This window comes from Coenobita brevimanus, chromosome 103 (genome assembly GCF_032717465.1).
Source record: "Coenobita brevimanus isolate Jiangsu-jjx chromosome 103, ASM3271746v2, whole genome shotgun sequence".
Classification (NCBI taxonomy): Eukaryota; Metazoa; Arthropoda; class Malacostraca; order Decapoda; family Coenobitidae; genus Coenobita; species Coenobita brevimanus.
Window position 1 is genome coordinate 15,482,107 of NC_137056.1, and position 19,908 is coordinate 15,502,014.

Below are 19,908 nucleotides of genomic sequence, written 5' to 3' on the forward strand. Positions count from 1 at the left end.
GCCCTGGTCATTCTTCAGCCTGCGAGCAAACCCAGCTAAAAATGATCATTCTCATGGGCATCAGAGACTAGGAGTTGACCCATGAACTCATATCCCTCAAGACCACTGCCTCGCTACAAGAGGTAGTTGACACCTGTCGTTCCTATAAGGCCACCAGGAAGGCCACTTCTGCGATTCGTGCCCCATCTTCTCACCTGTGCAGCGTATCTACTTACAAAAAACAGAAGGGATGCGGCAAAGGTGCAGCTTTCACCCCACCCTCTCCTCAAGGGGTTTCATGCCAGTCCTGCACACGCAAACATGGGCATACTGACAAATGTCCAGCAGCCGACAGCACATGCAGCAACTGTGACCGCAAGGGGCATTGGGCCAAGGCACAGAGGTGCCCCGCAAAACAGGCCCAGTGCAGGCACTGCAATCGACAGGGGCGTTACGACCAATGCTGCCTGAAGAGGATGAAGGACAACAAGCAGGATGCGTCTCCTAGTTCCAGAACTACACCACCCTTTTCGATCAAAAATCCCAGCTGTCGTCACATGGAAGCGCCTTCCTCCTCCACGGACGAGACACCGCAGCCGATCTCCGTATCCCTCTCGTATGGTGAGGCCACTTCCAAGATCATGATGCTACCCGACACAGGCGCCGACATCTCTGTAATGGCCCCCAGCACCTCGATCTTCTGCACATCCCTAGGAGCTCATTACAGCCTCCATCCAGTACCCCAGCATTGACTGCAGATGACTCTACCATGACACCCGCTTTGGGCCTCTTCACAGCAACTCTCACCCTAGCCAAAAGGTCCTCTTCTGCCACGTTTTAGGTCCACCAAGGCGTCAGGATGCCACTGCTCTCATATGGCCACTGCAGAGAGTTGGCCTTAATTCCACCCAAATTCCCCAAGCCCATCTTAGGGGTCACGCACGTTAACCCCTTAACCGCGGGGCGTCACTTTCGTGACGCTTGGGAGCAAGGGATCATACCGCGGGGCGTCACTTTTGTGATTCTGTGTTATTTTGAATTCCCCCGGGCTTTCAAGTGGTAGCTTGTATCGTCTATCAGTACTGCCAATGTCCAACACTAGTCAGCACTCCTAATCTCATCTGTACTCCCATCCATTGTTGACAATTTAGCCATTTCTCCCCCTTCTTGACTCTCCTCCCTACCTTCCCTCCATTACCTCCTCCTCTCACCTGCTCGGCCCTGCTATGCTAAGTAAATCTTCCCTGGAATTTTCCACTGATTTCATCCATTGAAATAAGCCCTATGCCCTATTCTTATACCAAATAATATATACCAAAAAGAAATAAGGTAAGTGAGGGTGCCATACACCTGGAATTGGCTAATTATCACCTGACAACACCTCACGTGCACTCATTCGCTAATTTTCGCTGTTTATTTCCCCTTGAAATATGCCGTATAATCTAGTCTCGTACTAAAAATATGTATAAGGAGGGAAGGGAGAAGCCTAAGTGATATTTACATTCACCTGGAACTACCTAATTTATAATGTATTGTCTAGATTTCCTGCCAATCATTTCACTGCTATATATTAGCAGCTCTCAAGAGGCTGACATTTGCAGTAATGCATTTCCCTAGGTAGGCCACCCCGGCCCACCCCTATCAGTTCACTGTCATCTTCCAAGGTGAAGGTACGTCAGTTCGCTCCTGCTAACTTCGGCCCCTTTTTGGCCCCATCCAAAGGGCCCTGTGACCTTTACCCTCTACTAAACCTCGTGTGGAAAGAGGTAAAGGGCTGACAATTGAAAGAGAGTGACTATGATCTTTCTGTTGAGTAAAACAGTGCAAGTGGAATTGTAAATAATGTGTAAATAATGTGTAAACAGCAAGTGAAAGCAATGAATGTAAATATACATGAACAGTGGAATATAGTTTTATAAGTTACTTCAAGTGACAGTGCATAACACAGTGTAAAAAAAATAGAAATGTAAATACAGTAATCCCTCCAACATCCGACGTAATAGGGCCATAGGCAGGTCCGGATAGTGGTCCTGTCCGGATATTGGGCCCCAGCTGATGGACTTATACTTATGGATCCTAACTCAGAAAAACACCTATACAACTCCCTCTGGACATGCATAGCACCTATTTAAGACTCAAATCACACCAATAAGGGACATAAAAGACTTAAATAAATGCAAAAGAACCATAAAATGAGGTTTTAGAGGTGAGTTTATACAATATTAAACATTCTGGGTACTTACAAGTCCTGGCTCCTGGACTGGTTTGAACCGCCAGTTTGCAGTCCACAGTTAATCCTCTGCACTCTAAATTCTAATTTCTTAACCATGCACAACACTGTAAATTCCTGTGTGTTCTAGTGGCGAGGTATTGCAGTTTATTCACTGTTTATTCACAAAAAACAAGCACCTGTGGCTTGCACTGCTATGAGCATCTGCTCTCGATAGGAGTTAAGCTGTGACTGTTGATGATGGCGGTGTAACAGAGTTGCCAGTTTGCAACGGCCACATTACCAATCTCCTCAACTTTCATTACCAAATTTAACTTTTCATTACCAAATTCATAAAGCTAGCATTTATTCTTCACCAATTATATACACAAGTGGAAATACATGTAATCACTCTCCTTATAATTAACACCATGTTGATTATTTTCACACTATGTAGGGTAGCAGATTAATCAGAGAGAACAAACAACCCACCATCTCCATCCTGTGTATCCTCATACATGTGAAAAATCCATTTGGTAATGCATTATTCTGATTCATTACCAAACGAATTTTTCATTACCAAATTGGCCAACACTTGGTAATGAAAATTACCAAATGGCAACCCTGACAGGGGAGGGGGGAGGGGGGAGGAAGGAAGGGGTGAAGGGACCATGGTGTAACAGCTGTTTGGTGCCAGGGGGCAATTTCAAATTATGGGTGGGAAAAAAGTCAGATTTTTTTCAAATTTTTTGCGGTTTTTGGCCCATTTTGGGAATATTGGATCCCAGGATGATTATGTCCGGTTAGTGGGGATGTTCGGATATTGGGCGTTCGGATATTAGAGGGATTAATACAGTAGAGAACGTAAATAGAAATGTATATGAGTAGTATTATAAGAATACGAGTGTATATACTAGGAGTAATGAAAGTGAAAGTTTCATTCTAGCACGCATGAATACTATGAGTTATGAGAGTGAAGGTGAAAGTGACATTCACTCTCAATGCTAGTATACAGGACGAGAAAGTGAATGCTACGTATTTTACTGAAAGAAATTGAATGCCTACAGTGACAATAAACTACTATTACTGAGGGAAACTTATGGATAAAGACTGTAGATATATATAAGTGTTATACAGTAATAGAAATATATACTGTGAGTGTTTTTATGAATAATAAATGACAACACCAGCGGCGAACTAGCGCATGTGGGAAGGTATCATACTCCCTCGTAATTTTCATTGCTTTCACAGAGTTTTTTTTTTTTTTTTTAATATGGATTCCAAACTATTTGAGAATCATAGAATAGTGTTTCCAGTGATAATATCAGGCTGTGGTAATCATATTACGGGTTGTCGGGAAATGTAAAGTGGAGACTTTGTTACCCAACTTCAGAGGTCTCCACAAGTCCTACGGTACTCGACGAAGGCTCAACAAACATCCCAGGAGAAAGCTGAAGGTATGTACCATAAGCATGTGTGATTTTAATATTCTAGGACTAGTAACTGATTTTTGGCAAACATTTTTAGAGAGTCTGTCGGAACGCGAATATGCCCGTGGGTGCCGCAAGAAAAAGCGAAACAAGCCCGCGGTTAATGGGTTAACAGATGTTCGGAGCTGTCCCTCCCTGCCACCACATCACCCACCGAAGCCAGAGACTACTTTCTACAAGAATTCAAGGATGTGCTGGTATCTAAGGAGGAACTGAAGTCAGCCCCATTCAAGCCGATGGAAGGCCCCCCTATGCGCATCCATCTTAAGGAAGACGCAATTCCTTTCGCCATCAATACCCCCTGTCAGATACCATACGCCTTCAGGGACCAGGTTAAGGTGGAACTGGACTCCATGGTATCCCAGGGTATCATTAAACCCGCCGGCTTCGAACCTTCGGACTGGTGTCATCCCCTCGTCGTCGTGCCCAAGCACTCCAGTGTTCGTATCACAGTCGACCTCAAGAACCTCAACAGCCAAGTCTACCGCCCAGCCCACCCGTCACCCTAGCCAATGTCCGCCATCCGCAGTGTTGACCCAAAGGCCAAGTTCTTTACCACAGCGGATGCCTTGCACGGGTATTGGCAGATGAAACTTGCGGAGGAAGACCAACACTTGACGACGTTCATCACAACGTATGGCCGCTTCCAGCATTGCAGAGGACCAATGGGCTTTGCGGCCACAGGAGACGCCTTCTGCCTCCATGGAGATATGGCTTTACAGGGTGTAAAGAATTGTGTCATGGTGGTCGACGACATAATGCTTTTTGACGAAGACCTTCCCAGCCATCTACGCCGGATCAACGAGGTGCTGCAAGTTCGGCATCACACTTAACAAAGACATGTTTGTGGTCACAGCCTCTCGTGTTACCTTTTGTGGCTTCCGAATCTCCGGCGATGGCATCTCCGCTGACCCCGACAAAGTAGCAGCACTCAGGGACTTCCCCACTCCAACTAACCTGACTGACCTACACTCATTCATGGGTTTAGTGAATCAGTTTACTGAGTTCACTCCTGCTATCGCCAACTCAGCTCAGCCACTCCGACCCCTGATGAGCCCCAAGCGTGCATTTGTATGGACTGCTGATCACGACTAGGCATTTCGTTGAGTGAAGACTGCTCTGTCTAGCCCACCAGTTCTCGCCACTTTCGACCCAGTCCTGCCAGTTATCCTACAGACCGACGCTTCCCGCCTCAACGGACTCGGATTCGCCCTCCTCCAGGATCAAGGCAATGGCCATCTCCGCCTAGTTCAGTGCGGCTCACGTTTCCTCGCAGATGCCAAAACCCGCTATGCCACCATCGAGCTGGAGATGCTAGCCGTGTCCTGGGCTATGTCCAAGTGCAAGCTTTACCTGATAGGCCTTCAACACTTCACGTTGATGATGGACCACCGCCCACTCGTCCCGATCCTCAACCACTATTCCCTGGACATGGTCGAGAATCCCCGTCTTCAGCACCTCAAAGAAAAGGCTTCACCATACATGTTCACAGCTATGTGGCGCGCCGGCGAGCAGTTGCGCATCCCCAACGCCCTCTCGCGTGCCCCTGTCAGCTACCCCACACTACAGGATGAAACCGACTGTGTTGCTGCAGAGACACACATCAGGACCATCAACGCCATTGCTCAAGAGGGTGACACCCCACCCCAGGACGCCGACAGGACTCTTCAAGACTTCTGCGCCTCAGCAAGAGAGGACCTGGCATACATCCGTCTTCGAGACTGCGTAACATCAGGCTTCCCCACCAACCGCTATGACCTACACAGCTCCTTACTTCCGTACTGGAAGATACGAGATAACCTCTCTGTGGTCTCGTACTCTACGGAGCACGGGTTGTTGTTCCTGCCACCCTTCTCCGCCGCACCCTTGCCCGACTCCATGACAGCCACAGGGGGATTGACGCCACGAAGCGAAGGGCGCGACAGAAAGTCTTTTGGCCGGGTATAAACTCGAACATCGCTAGTACTGTCCAGGCCTGTGAGCCCTGCCAAGTCTTAAAGCCCAGGCTCCAGCAGGAACCCCTCCAGAACGACAACCACCCCACCAGACCCTTTGAGTTGGTGTCGGCAGATTTCTTCAGTGTCGCAGGAAAATCATTCCTCGTCGTGACCGACAGACTCTCAGGCTGGCCTGTGGTTGTCCCTTGCTGGGGCAACACTACCGCCTCCGCCACAATCAGGATCTTCTGCTGATATTTCAGGGAGGTTGGTGTTTCTCTTCGCCTCAGGACTGATGGTGGACCTCAATTCACCAGTCAAGAATTCAAGGAGTTTGTTGAGCGATGGGGTGTGTACCACAATGTCTCATCTCCCCACTACCCGCAGTCCAACGGCTATGCCGAGGCTGCCGTGAAGGCTGTGAAGCACTTAATTCTCAAGACATCACCTTCCGGCAACATAGACTGCGAGGACTTTGACCGCGGCCTACTGGAGCTACGTAATACCTCAAACTCCACAGGCCGCTTCCCTGCACAAATTCTCTATGGGCGCCCACTACGATCCTGTGTGCCTGCCCATCTTCATTCATTCTTACAGAAATGGCTAGAAAAGTCCGGGGACTGCGACTGCCGTGCCGTCGCCCGCACTGAACTAGTGACATGGAAGTACAACCAGCACTCACGACATCTTCCCAGGTTGATTGTCGGCCAGTACGTACGAATCCAAGACCTGACGTCTCATCGCTGGGACAAGGTCGGGGTCGTGATGGACTGCAGTAGGTCAAGGGACTACGAAATACGGCTCCCCAGTGGTCGTGTGTATTGGTGATGACCCTACCCCACATATCCCTGTGGCCCCTTGCACGGATGGAGAAAAGTCTTTAGACAACCCTCCCACGTTCCCACGTAGATCCCCTAGATTTTTTCACTCATAAATCCGCTCGAGATGGAACTACGAGCGTGAGGGGGGAGGGAGGTGTAGATACACGATTGCATAGACGATAACAGTGAGCTATTGTAATGTATCCACTGTACGACGACTTACATGCTATACTTAGTCTCATGTAAATATATACACCCCCCATGTATCAACATATATATATGCTTGGCAACTCGAATTTAAAGTGCCCTCGAGATGGCATCGCTGTTATGCATTCGAGCGCACTTCCGGAGTCAGTCCGGGCCCTACCGCCCTTGCTTGAACATCCACCTTGTGCTCCTGTAACTTAGCTGGTTTAATATAGGACCTATCTAGAAGATGAAGTTTCTTTCGACCTACAATGAAAGCCCCAGCTATGCTTCGTCGTTCCACTCATCTACACAGATGGTGAGCGCCCCCACCTAATAGAATCTTTGAAATATCTGTGTCCTATTGGAAAAATTGATCATGTTGTCATTGAGTTCCAGATGATGACAGGGAACGTGGAGCCAAGCAATGAGCTTTATAGGAAGGGAAGATACAACTTTGGGAAAGCAAACTTTACAGGATTGAGAAAATTTTTTGAAAATGCAGATTGGAGAAAATTCAGAGAAACAAGAGAGATATAGAGAAAGTGGGATATTTTTCTAGACCTCTATAATTCGGGAGTGGAAAAATTTGTGCCAATTGTAAGGGGTAAAGAAAACAGGAAAAAGGAGTGGTTTCATAGAAAGTGTATGATAGCAAAAAAAGAGAGTGACACGGCGTGGAACAATTGGAGAAAGAGAGGTAATAACAGAACGTGGGACGAATATAAAAGAACTAGAAAAAATACATAGAGAGGAAGAAAGGAATTTTGAAAAAGATATACAGTAATAGACAAATGTAAGGATGAACACAAACTGTTTTATAGATCTGCTAGCCTTGGGCGCCTATGCTCCTCATGGGTCAGTGTAGGATTGGATGATGGATGGATGTCAATGGTAAACTGAAACAAAAGGAAGGAATCACCAAACTGAAAGTAGAAGGAGAGGTCTATAAAGATGTAGCAATGCAAGCAGAGATAATGAACAAATGTTTCCAATCAGTTTTCACTAATGAAAAGGAGTTGTGGAAGGGGAGGGAGTGACTAGAAATGTAGTGATAAAAAAGTGGAAGTACAGGAAGTGTATAAATTACTGAAAACTCAAGATGTAAGGAGAGCCCCAGGACCAGATGGAATCTCTAATTGGGTACTGAAGGAATGCAGAGAACAACTGGCAGATAAGATTCACAGTTTAATTGTGTGTTCTCTGTTAGAGGGGAAAGTGCCTCAAGAACGGAAGAGGGCAAATGTGGTACCAATTTATAAGGGAGGAAACAGGGAAAAACCCCTGAATTATAGACCAGTGTCCATATCCAGCATGGTTCCAAAATTGTGCGAAAGAATTCTGAAAGATTGATGGATAAAATATCTGGAAGAGATGAATATTCTGGCTGATAGTCAGTTTGGATTTAGAAGTGGAAGGTCAAGTGTGTCCAACTTGTTGAGCCTTTACTCAAGAGCGATTGACGTGCTACAGGAGAGATTTGGTTGGGTGGATTGTGTGTATCTAGATCTGGAGAAGACCTTCGACAATGTACCTCATGAGAAACTAATGTGGAAACTAGAGTATATAGGCGGACTGAAGGGAAGCCTCCTGGAATGGATGAGACTTTTTGAGAGACAGACAAATGAGGACAGTAATAAAGGATAAGATGTCTGGATGGAGGGAAGTAACAAGTGGAGTCCCACAAGACTCGATGTTGGCGCCAGTAATGTTCCTGATTTACGTAAATGATATGGTAGGTGGAGTGAACAGTTATGTAAGTCTGTTTGCTGATGATGTAAAGATCTTGAGGAAGGTAGAGGTTGAGGATGATTGTAAAATGCTGCAGGAGGATCTGGATAGGATATGTGATTGGAGCAGGATGTGGGAAATGAAATTCAACGCAGAGAAATGTAAAATATTGGAAATGGATGAAAGCACCAGTAGGCCGTCATTGAATTATTTGATGGGTAATGAACCAATCACAAAAGTGAGAGAAGAGAAAGATTTGGGAGTGCTGGTCCAGGACAGTTTGTCACCTGAAAAACATATTAACAAGATGGTTAGAGAGATGTATCAACTCTTGACTAATATAAGAGTAGCTTTTCATTATATGGATGAGGAGATGAAAAAATTGATAGTGGCCATAATCCTCCCCAGGTTAGAATATGCAGCAGTAGTGTGGTCCCCACACAAAAAGAAAGACATAAACAAGATTGAGAGACTAAAAAGAACAGCAACCAAAATGGTCCCCAGTCTGGCAGATCTGTCGTACAGAGAGAGGCTGGAAAAGCTGGATTTGCCTTCCTTAGAGGAAAGGAGAAAGAGAGGCGACATGATTGCAGTGTTCAGGACCATGATGGTAGTAGATAAAATTGACAGAGAAGATCTGTTTGTATGGGATAAGAGAGTAACAAGAGGACATGGAATGAAACTGAAGAAGTCAAGCTGCTTGAAGGATATCAAGAAATATAGTTTTCCTTACAGATGTATAGACCTGTGGAATAGCCTGGACAAAGAGATCGTCCAGTCAAAAAAGTTAAACGAGTTTAAAGCTATTTTTGACTTATTGAGAAATGGAGACGGGACCCCACGAGCGTAGCTCATTTCCTGTATCACCATCCATCCATCCATCATCCAATCCCACGTCGCCCCATGAGGAGCGTAGGAGCCCAGGGCTAGGTAGTTGGTCCTGACATTTAAGATGAGAGTGACCAACCTCACTCATCCCTGAGTGGCATTACGTGAGCAATAAACCCCAATAATCCCTTGGATATAAACCTTCACTGGCTCTGTCCGATTGGAGCACAATAATTACCCACAAAACCACCAGGCACCAAAATTTGGTTATATGGTTACCACCCAGCTTAGTAAATGGTTTCCTGGTGTTCAGGAAACCATTTGGCTTGTCACTCAGTGTAGAGTCATCCATAGGCAGAAGGAAGAGGAAAGAATGAAGGAATGAAAGACAGAAGAGGGGTGTAATGTCACCCGTTGGCAGAAGGACGAGGAATGAATGAAGGAAAGAAAGACAGAAGATGGAAGGAAAGAAGGATGGAGGAGAGGACAGGGCAGACACCCGAGAGCTGCACTACATTGAGTGAGTGGATGGTGAGTGCCCCCACCTACCACATCCTGTATATCACAATTATGTAAATACACACCACTGTGCCATGCACTTGTGCCATGGAAGTACCCCTTACAGTGTCAGCAGTTCATAGGCTACGCAGTTACTGGTAAATGTCATTTTCAGGAAGACATCAAGAATTAGTGAATTCCAAGAATTAGTGGGAGGGGGTGTTTGGAACATAACCCAATCTAATTTGGGGGGAGGACTGTACTGTAGAGTCGCAATTTAAGATTTAAAAAAACAACAACGATATTACAGTAACACTGGCTTAATTTCTCCCATAATTACTTAATAGCATGGTAATTTCACTCAGTTGCAAGAGAGAAACTGTGTGGGAAGTGGGTGCATTTAGGTGTTGGATTTCTAGATGAATGAGTTTGTTTACAACTCATTGTTATGCTTTTGTCGGTCGCTGATTGGCTTCCTTGACCTGACCCGACCCGCGTAACCCATAGCCCATACCACTTGCCACTTCCTGCCTGAGTGTTGTGTGGATGGTCGCTTTGATGAGAAGCATTTATTTGCTTATTTCTCTGCTCCTTATTTCCTCTCAGAACTCTGAGCATGTGGTTCCAGACTAACTTTAGTTATGTCTAAGCACCCTGAAGGTGCTATGAGCACAAGAAAAGCATTTACTCCAAAGGAAAATGTAAAATTGTTGGATGAAGTGGTGTGTGATGTGGGAGCTCAAATGCAAACGATCAGACAGATAAAAATGAGTTGGGGGTGTTTACGATGTGGATAGTCTCTTCGTTGAAAAAAAAAGTTGATGATGAAGGAGCAGCAAAATTCATGTTTTCGCCTTTAGTGTAACTAGTGTGGGGAAAAAAATAAAGTCTTTGTGTCTAACCCTTGTTATGAACTGATAGTCTTAGATCGAGAAAATTTGGCTTTTACGGTACGTGAAGACACTACGTGTTGACGTAAATGCAATAGTTAGGGAAGATAATTATGTGACTTCAGTTCTTGTGATTTATACTGTTATATTATACTACTTGTCTGACTTGTTTATTACTGCATTCGTGTGTATCTGAGAAGTGAGAAGTACACAATCACTCCATGCTGACAACTTCAGTATAGTATTTTTCCTTTATTGTTGATGACTAATGGCTTGCAGAAATACTGTAGTTTCAAACTGCATTTTTTTCTTTTAATGAGTGCACTGAAAGTGATTCCTGACGAAATATGCGTGATGCTGGGCGGCCATTATTCACGTGTTGATTAGGTCAGAAGTTTTTGCTTGATTGGAAATGAGGACTTTCAAGAGGCTTAGTGGCAATCCTTGGTGGGTAAAATTTTTGGGGGGAGTATTAGGGGGCAAAACCAGTCGGTTAGGTTAGGTTTGAATGCACTGGTGTGTCTAGTCAGCGAGATCGTTTGTAAACACACTATCTTGGGTGACTTATGGCAGACATATTTGTAATAACCTAGCTTTAAATATATTTTTAACAAAAAATATAGGGCTTCTTGAACCTAACCCCGTTTTACATGTAAATATTTGTCACTTTTTAGCGTGAAATTGATTTTGCACGAGATTCTGCATAACCTATCTTGTGTTGTATGAAGACTGTACTGTAATGACAGGAAGCCCATTTTTGCCTTGGAATCATACAACTGATTCGCATGTTGGGAAGTTCGATTCGCAGATTTCTCATTCAGTTAAAATAAGCATTTTTTGGGTAGACCTCACATTGTGGGTGATTCACACTACGTAAATTCGCATTGTGTGGGGGTGCACTGTATTTCTACCCCTATCATTATGCCAGGGTATTGCATCTAGGGGTACTTTAAATCGGGGTTTGCCCGTATGTGGGTAAGTGGACCTTAGGAATGGGATTCTGTTTGTAGTTCGGTTTGCAATATGGACATTGTTACACGAGGTGAGGCTAAAGGTCCAACTGGCTGCCTGATAATTCAGTCAAAGTGCACAGTGGAAATTTTAAAGTTCAAAGGGAGTGGTTAACTCCACCAAGTTGTAAGCTCAAAAAGTGGGAAATGGTAATAAAATATAAAGCAAGAGTGGGAAATGAAATTAAAAGACTTAACGTGCTTTACTTAACAGTAAGATAAAGCTGCAGAGAGAACAAAATCAAATGGGCTCAAAAAGGGTTGTCAAAGTAAGATTTGCAAAAATTACTTTAAGGTTCCAGACATTAATAATAAAGGTAAACCAACACATTGAAACTACCAACTGGGTTGTGAAACCACTGGAGGCACAATACATATAAAATTGTGGGGAATGATGGTGATAGGGAGAGCTGGAGCTCCTCTTTCACTAGCTATCTAACTATCCCCCTTTGCTGACCTTTTCAGTGTGACAGTAACATGGAGAGTAGACCAGCATACTCTCCCAAACATTTCCTCTAACTATCTATGCACTACACCACATGCACTTTACATTTCACACAACGTATCCCACTACGTTACGGGGATTGGCGCCAGCAAGGGCATGCGGCCAGAAAACTTTGCCCCCGCTACCTAGTGGCGGACTTCTGGGGGGAGGCGTGGCAGGGGTTCCGCCGGCATAGATCGTGGGTCCAGGGCGAGATGTGGCTCGGGCCTGTGCTAGAGGGTACAGGGCATTGCGGTTCCCAGGCTGCCGTTTCCGTCCAATAGAGAGGGGCCCGAACCTGGGAGTAGCGCCTTAGGAGGCTTCCCTATCAGTGGGTTATGGCGGGATAGTTGCGGTGCCAAGGCGCGCTTGGAGGATGTCCCTGTAGCTGTCCTGGCAGGGTGCCCCAAGGCCACTACCACAGCCACTGGTAAGCTGGTGGGCTAGGGGTCCCAGATCCATTGCCTGAACCTGGGACTGTGCAGTGAGTGGGATCTGTGCTATGTCTGTCCCCATTTATTAATACTGAAGATGACAAAACAAAATAAGTTCAAAGCAAGCCTGAGGACAGTAAATCACCCATGGGGATGAGGGTGGGTTCATGGAATGTGGGAAGTTTGAGGGGAAGAGCAGGGGAAGTCGTTGAGGCATTCAGTAGGAGGTGGGTGGATGTGGCGTGTTTGAGGAAGTCCGGTACAGGGGTGGATCAGCCAGAAAGATTGTTGGGAAGGACTGTTGCTATAAGTTGTTTTGGCAGGGATGGACAGATGGATATGGAGGTATTGGTGTGATGGTTGTGGAGAAATGGGTGGAATATGTTATGAATGTTTTGAGAGTAAGCGAAAGGATATTGGTAGTGAAAATTCTGTTAGGTAGAAAGATAGGTGCGATTATATCGGCCGGCATATGCTCCACAGGCAGGATTGGATGAAGCAGAGAAAGATAGATTTTGGGATGATTTAATACGTGTAGTGGGTGGTATGCGGGATGATGAGATAGTGATTTTGGGAGGGGACTTAAATGGTCATGTAGGTGAAGCATCACAAGGTTATGAAGGAGTGCATGGGGGATGTGGGTATGGTCTAAGGAATGCAGAAGGGGAAAGGATACTCGAGTTTGGGGAGGCAACAGACATGATTGTGTGCAACACATTTTTTAGGAAAAGAGACAGTAGGTTAATTATGTATGAGTCTGGGGGAAATAGCAGTCAAGATAGATTATTTTCTGGTTAGGAGGGCCAATAGGAGGTTAGTGAGGGATGTTAAAGTTATAGGAAGTGAGGAGTGTGTGCAGCAGCACAAACTATTGATTTGTGATATGGTGCTTAAAGAACAAGTGATGAAAAAGAGGACTTATGTACCTAGGAGGAAAATATGGAAGCTGAAAAACCAAGTAGTAAGGGATGCCTTCTATAGCGAGTTGAGGAGAGTGGTGGCTGAACAGGAAGCTGTAGACAGAGGCGTTAATGAACAGGACAGAGCCCTCAAGAACAATTTCTTGAGAGTTACTGATGTAACGTGCAGTTGGACAAGAGGACCACCAAGACATAAAGTAACTTGGTGGTGGGATGAGGGTGTAGAAGCTGCAGTTAAGGAGAAAAGAAGTCTTTTCCGGGAATGGGAGGAAGGTGGTAGCAAAGAGGAATATTTGGCTGCCAAGGATAGGGCTAGCAGAGAGGTATACAGGGCAAAGTCTGAGTCACAGAGACTATTACTTGATAACCTAAATCATGGGGAAAGGAAAAATATGATATTTAGGGTGGCAGGTCAAGTGAAGAGGGATAATCGGGATATTATAGGTGAGCAGTGTGTGAAGAATGATGAAGGAAGGGTAGTGGTGAACAGTGAAGATATTAAAGATGCATGGAGAGAGCATTATAATCGGTTGTTGAATGAGGAGTTTCACTGGGACAGAGAAGGTTTGGAGCCAGCAGATCCAGTGTCTGGCCCTTGGCCTTTGATTGATACTGCTACTGTGAGTGAGGCAATAGGCAGGATGAGGGTGGGGAAGGCAGCAGGTGTGTCTGGGTTGACTGCCAAAATGTTGAAGGCCTCAGGCGATATAGGGGTGAGTTTAGTCACTGACCTGATAAATAGGATTATTTATAAGTGTGTTGTCCCAGATGATTGGCTGAAGAGTGTAATTGTAAATGTGTATAAAGGGAAGGGTGATGCCCTGGAAAGAGGAAATTATAGAGGTATAAAGCTTTTAGATCAGATAATGAAGGTAATGGAGAGAGTTCTAGAAGGTATGATTAGAGAAAGAGTGAATATTGATGAGATGCAGTTTGGGTTTATGCCAGGTAGGGGGACACTGATGCTATATTCATTGTTCAACAGCTTCAGGAAAAATATATTGGTAGGAGAAGGGATCTTTATTTTTTAGTAGGGGAGTGAAAGATAGGAATAATAGATTGTTGGTGGAGAAGAGAGAGAAATTGAGGAGATGGAAGGAGCACTTTGAGGATTTGTTGAATGTAGAGAGTGAGAGCAGTGTGAGTATAAGTGGTTGGGGAATGGCTGGGAGAAGAAGAGATGAGAGGAGGGAGGAAGAGATCATTAGGTCGGAAGTAGTGGAAGCAATGACGAAGATTAAGCTGGGAAAGGCCCCAGGAATTGACAGAGTGTGTGGTGAAATGTTTAGGTATGGGGGTGAGATTGTTGTAGAGTGGATATGGAAGTTGTGTAGATTGGCTTGGGAAGAGGGAAGGGTTCCAGAGGACTGGAAATCAGGTATAATTGTTCCTCTGTACAAAGGAAAGGGGGAGAGAGAAGTATGTGGTAACCATAGGGGTATTTGCCTTCTTAGTGTGACTGGTAAAATATATGGTAGAATACTCATTGATAGGGTTAGGCATATGACAGAGGAGCTAGTTGGAGAAGAACAAGGGGGATTTAGGAAGGGAAAAGGGTGTTTAGATCAGATATTTGTTCTAAGATGTTTAGTGGAGAAGTATCTAGAGAAGGGAAGGAAAGTGTATGCTGCCTTCATGGACTTGGAGAAAGCTTATGACAGAATAGATAGGCAAGGTATGTGGAAGGTATTGAGAATATATGGAGTGGAGGGGAAATTGTTGAGTGCTGTGAAGAGTATGTACGAGGGAGCTAGGGCTACGGTGCGAGTGGATGGTGAGCTGAGTGAGTTCTTTGATCTCAATGTGGGACTGAAACAGGGGTGTGTGATGTCTCCATGGCTGTTTAATATATATATGGATGGGGTTGTAAATGAGGTGCAAGGTAGGGCAGTGGATGTGGGGGTGGCCCTAATGAATGAGGGTGAGATTTGGAAGCTTCCGGTGTTGCTGTTTGCTGATGATACAGTATTGTTGAGTGAAGATGAATGGGAGTTGCAAGGTTTGGTGAATGAATTTGGGACAGTGTGTAGGAGGAGGAAGCTGAAAGTTAATGTAAACAAAAGTAAAGTTATGGTGTTTGAGAGGAATGAAGTCACAGAGTGTGCAGTGAGATTGGATGGTGAGGATATGGAGAATGTGAGTGCATTCAAGTACTTGGGTAGTGTGATGAGTAAGGATGGAACTTTGGGGGATGAAGTACTTGAAAGGGTACAGCAGGGAAGAAAGGTTGTTGGTACACTGAAAGCAGTGATGAGAAATAGGTAGGTGAGTATGGAAGTTAAGAAGTCACTGCATGATGGTATTGTGATCCCTACCCTGACGTATGGAAGCAAGGCGTGGACCTTGCAAGAGGGGAACAAGTCAAGAGTGAGAGCAGTGGAAATGAGTTACTTGAGAGGAGCATGTGGAGTGACGTGGAGGGACAGGTTGACGAATGAAGAAGTGAAGGAACGTTGTGGGGTAGATGTGGATGTGGTTGAAAAGATTAGGAGAAATACACTGAGGTGGTTTGGACATGTGGAGAGAATGGAGAATGAAAGACTGACTAAGAGGGTGTATGTAGGTGAGGTGGAGGGAGGGAGAGGAAGAGGTAGACCGAGGATGAGGTGGAGGGATGGAGTTGAGAGGTATATGAGGGAGGGGGGGGTGAGTTGGGGGGAGGGGAGTCAAATGGTGGGTGACAGAGTGACTTGGAGGCGTTTTTTCTGCGGCCACCCTTTGCGGGATTAGGGCGTCGGGCTATAGATAGATAGATAGATAGATGATTTGGAATAGGCCTTTGACAGAGTCCCTAGAGAAGTGGTGAAGTGGACAATGAGAAAGCTTGGCTTGGAGGAGTGGCTGGTTAGGGTGGTTATGGCTATGTATGTGGGTGCTCACACCCAGGTAAGAGTGAATGGAGATTTAAGTGATGAGTTTTCCGTGAATGTTGGTGTGCATCAGGGGTCAGTCTTGAGTCCTATGTTGTTTATCATGGTACTTGAAGCCCTTTCACGTGACTTTAGAAATGGACTCCCGTGGGAGTTGTTGTATGCTGATGATTTGGTGTTGATTGCAGAGAACGAGAGGGAGGCGGAGGAAAGGTTTAGGAAGTGGAGAGATGGTATGGAGCAAAAGGGTTTAAGGGTAAATGCAGATAAAAGAAAAGTGATGATATCTAGGGTTGGTGGCGGTACTGTCAAAGACGAGGGAGAGTGGCCATGTGCAGCTTGCCACAAGGGCGTGGGAAGTAATTCCATCTTTTGCGGTGTGTGTGATAAATGGGTGCGTAAGAGATGTAGTGGTATCAAAGGTAGACTGCGAGATAATGCTGATTTTATGTGTATGGCGTGTCAGGGTGAGCAGGTGGAGATTGTCAGACGTGAAAGGATTGAACTTGCTGGTGAATCTCTTGAGTGTGTGGAAGAGTTTTGTTATATGGGAGACATATTGTGTGCTGGAGGTGGGGCTGGAGCTAGCTCTGTGGCTAGGGTGAGAAGTGGTTGTAAGAAGTTCAGGGAGCTCTTGCCTCTCCTGACATTGAGAGGACTCTCCCTACGTGCTAAGGGGTCTTTGTATGCAGCATGTGTTGAGAGTGTAATGCTGTATGGTAGTGAGATCGTGGCAGTGAAGGAGGAAGATATTTGCCAGCTCAGACATACAGAAATGACAATGATTATGTGGATGTGCAGTATGTCCCCGCGTCCAAGGCCTGGAGGGGCTGGGTTTACCATGGAAGAGTTGAGAGGTAGGATGGGACTGGAGTGTATTGGTGTTGTGATGAGGAGAGGTAGATTGAGATGGTTTGGACATGTGGAGAGGATGGGGGATGATAATTGGGTGAGGAAGGTGAGAAGGGTTAATATTGGGGGTGGGGTTATGAGGGGTAGACCGAGAAAGACATGGGATGAGGTTATTAAGTGTGACCTCAGGGTTAAGGGACTGAACAGGGAGGCTGCAATGGATCGTGCAGCGTGGAGAGCCACCATTAGGTGACCACGGCCGACACATGCAAGCATATTGGAGCCTTTAAAAACGAAAACGAAAATGAAAACGAAACACTCATAACACTGGAATAAAATAGGTGGCATTAGGAAGAGCAGTTGGAATGACGCAAAATTAGTAGTTCTTATAAATAATTGCAATATCAATAAGTCATCATCATCATCATCATGAGAAGCGTAGGAGCCCGGGGGTAGGAAAGTTGGTCCTGACATTTAATGTGAGAGTGACCAGCCTCACTCATCCCCGAGTGGCATTACGTGAGCAGTAAACCCCAACCACCCATTGGATATAAACCTGCTCAGGCTCAGTCATTAATTACCCACTAAACCACCAGGTGCCATAATCTGGTTATATGGTTACCACCCAGCATAGTACAGTATATGTATCCTGATGTACAGGAAATCATTTGGTTTGTCACTCACTGTAGTCACCCGTAGACAGAAGGAAAAGGAAAGAATGGAGAAAAAAAAAACAGGAGTGGAAGGTAGGAAAGAAGGAAGGAAGAGAGGAATGGGCAGTCACCTGAGAGCAGCACCACATCGAGTGAGTGGATAGTGAGCTGACACTCTTAATTAATAAACGTGAACTCATATGTGGCAGATTTTTTTTTTTTTTTTTTTTTTACAAAACAGAGGAAGGAAAATCCATTGATCCATCCATCATCCAGTCCTACATTGCCCCATGAGGAGTGTAGGAGCCCGGGGCTAGGCAGTTTGTCCCGACATTTAAGATGAAGGAAAATCAAATTATTTTTAAAAAATAACCCAGCCACTTGATTACAGGTGTCCTCCATTCATAAAAAATCTGTAACAGTTGGACTTAAACAGTTGTAGGTTGAAGATACTACTACAGTACTATATATACAAAATGTCCCGGAGCAAAGCATATCAACACTCCAGTCTAACTGCAGCCGGTAAGTCAGCTTGGTAACAGACAGCAGGCTTTTATATACAGACTCTCAGAGCATGAAAGGCATAACAGAAACTCATTAACAAAGTCGAAACAAACATTGTCTGACTCGAGAAAGTAGCTCTGTTGGTAACTGCGAGTCTGTGGAAGGCCCCAGAAACGGATTTGTGTATTAGCTTACATATTGGAAAGGCTCAAAATTTTATCTCTGTCTATTGCCCTAATCCCGTAAGGGTGGCCACAAACAAATCGACTCCATGTCACCCTGTCCCCTGCCATTTCACTGCTCTGCTTCCAGCTCATACCCCTTCTCTCTCATATACCTCTCCACTCTATCCTTCCATCTCATCCTTGATCTCACCCCCCCCCTCCCTCTCCCCCCCTCCACCTCACTCTCATACACTTTCCTTGCCAGTCTCTCACTCTCCATGTTCTCCACATGGCCAAACTCATACTGGTAACTTTCTCCTCATGATATAACACTTCAACATGCAACAGTACACAGCTAAGCCAGCTGCTCTCTCTCATGGTTTGGATATTTATAAAACTCATCTATTCACACAAGTGCTAAGCATGATGTTAACAACACAAGCAGATATTAAATCATGAGAATATAAGCAGTTAGATTGGCCACATGTATCATCATCATCATCATTCGGACCTCCTATCCTACCTTAGGGCAGGGTGAGGAGTAGCAATGTCCAGACAGCCTAAGTTTGCCCAGGTCAATGGGCCACGCTTCCATTCACTCATCATTCAAGCCCACGGAATCCTGGCTTCATCAGATAAGCCAAAAAATATCACCATGTTCTGTAGCTTCACATATTCCCTTCTGATAGAGTCAATCCGAACACTGTCACTTTAAAAGGGGTGCCAAATCCCTGGTTATGCACCTCTCTACACGGAATTCATCCAGCCAGCTCAGTCTCTTGTTAGTCCCTTAGCCTCACCAGCTTCCATACCCCTCCTCCTCACACACTCATCTCCCATATCCCTCCACCTTCTTCTTGACCTACCTTGCCTCCTCCCTCCTTAAAATTCATACAGATATGCCTTTTTCACCGCTCATTTGTCATTCATTCTCTCCACATGACGTAACAACATGCATGATAAAAATTTGTGTAACTTATTATTGTCCATACATGTAGATACAGCAATCAGATATACGGTAGTAGAAATGTATTTGTGCTAGCTTGTACTCTCCATACATGTATATCCATTTTTGCACAGCACACTCTACCGTGTGGCTGCAGACTATGACCGGGAGAAGATCAGGAACGTGGAGCTGCAGTTAATGTTGGACCAGAGTGACCGTGAGTGTACAGATTTAAGGGAGCAGCTGAAAGACCTACTCCTTGAGGTGGACCCACTCAGGTAGTATATCACTCTTTCTTTACACTATGTTGTGCTAAAGTTATGTTATTGTGTTATTTCTTATGTACTTATGAGAAATGAAAATATTATTGCTGCTGGCAATTCATAACCTTAGTTGTGCTCTCATTTTAATTCTTCACTCAAAAGAGAAGGTAACATTTCTGCTTGTGTTGTTGAGGAAAGTAATATTTTGTCCATGATGTAACTGAAAGTAGAAAGTGTGA

At 45.1% G+C, this 19,908-nt stretch overlaps 1 protein-coding gene across 1 annotated transcript; it reads left to right on the forward strand.

Moving 5' to 3' along the window:
• Positions 1-4,518: 4,518 nt before the first annotated feature.
• Positions 4,519-19,688, forward strand: LOC145415631 (uncharacterized). The gene is made up of 4 exons (XM_080284852.1): positions 4,519-4,749; positions 4,855-5,594; positions 5,906-6,439; positions 19,541-19,688. Exons 1-4 carry the CDS (start codon positions 4,519-4,521, stop codon positions 19,686-19,688), a joined length of 1,653 nt encoding a protein of 550 aa, XP_080140978.1.
• Positions 19,689-19,908: the final 220 nt, after the last annotated feature.